Source organism: Buceros rhinoceros, unplaced genomic scaffold, assembly GCF_000710305.1.
Source record: "Buceros rhinoceros silvestris isolate BGI_N320 unplaced genomic scaffold, ASM71030v1 scaffold7423, whole genome shotgun sequence".
Taxonomy (NCBI): domain Eukaryota; kingdom Metazoa; phylum Chordata; class Aves; order Bucerotiformes; family Bucerotidae; genus Buceros; species Buceros rhinoceros.
Genome location: NW_010405341.1, coordinates 5,332 through 6,155, shown reverse-complemented (window position 1 = coordinate 6,155; position 824 = coordinate 5,332). Strand labels below are relative to the sequence as shown.

Here is an 824-nt window from a genome sequence, read left to right as displayed (position 1 = left end):
GGCTGCGGGTCTGTCCACCTTGTCAAGGTTGTAAGGTGGCTCACGGTGTGCGTCTCCCCTTGCAGGTCTGCGGCGGACGCCCAGCCGGCTGTCGGGGCTGAGCGTTGCCTGCCCGCTGCCCAGCCCGCCGGGTGGCACGCTGACCTGCGAGCTGCAGGACTGCCCCTTCTGCGCCAGCCTCCTGGAAGACCCCGAGTTCGCCTTCAGCGAGTCTGACAGCTGCGACTCCGACAGCAACGGCATCTACGAGTTCACCCAGGATCTGCGGCACGGCGACCATAGAGACCAGCTCCAGCAGCAGCGGAGCAGGAGGAGGAGGAAGAAGAAAAAACCCAAGGAGAGGAACAAGATCACCCGCCTGTGGAAGGCTTTTGGCAGCAAGCTGAAGAGGATCGTGGAGAGCAAGTACTTCAACCGGGGGATTATGATAGCCATTCTCATCAACACGCTGAGCATGGGCATCGAGTACCATGAGCAGGTGAGTGCGGGACTGGCCTGAAGAGCCCTGAGGATCTGTGGGTGTTTCAGGTGCTTGCAGCGTGGTGGCTTGGCGTGATTCTGTTGAAGCTGTGCTAGAGGAGGAGCAAGTGGTTTTCATGCAAGGTGGAAACACCACATGGGACCAAGGGCCAGATCCTGCAGATGTGTGATGATGAGGAGAATCCTCCTGCGTGCAAAAAGGCTGGAAGGTGGCTGGCAGTGCTACTGAGGTGTGTGGAGGGTTTAAAGGTGGGTGTCAGGATGTGGCAGCTCAGATCCTGCTCAAGTTGTTTGCCGTGAATTATTCGTATAAGCAGGAATTCTTCTGGTGGAAATATCCCTTT

The 824-nt window shown here is 57.8% G+C and overlaps 1 protein-coding gene across 1 annotated transcript in view; it reads left to right on the top strand.

Annotated features, from left to right (window-relative positions):
• The window catches only part of LOC104491294 (voltage-dependent T-type calcium channel subunit alpha-1H-like), a gene marked incomplete at both ends in the record, with an annotated part of 41,465 nt that extends 40,987 nt beyond the window's left edge, over nucleotides 1–478 (top strand). The window contains one exon of the mRNA XM_010133681.1: nucleotides 66–478. Coding sequence (XP_010131983.1) covers nucleotides 66–478 — 413 coding nt within the window. The remainder of the gene's footprint in view (nucleotides 1–65) is intronic.
• Between the last annotated feature and the right edge of the window lie 346 nt (nucleotides 479–824).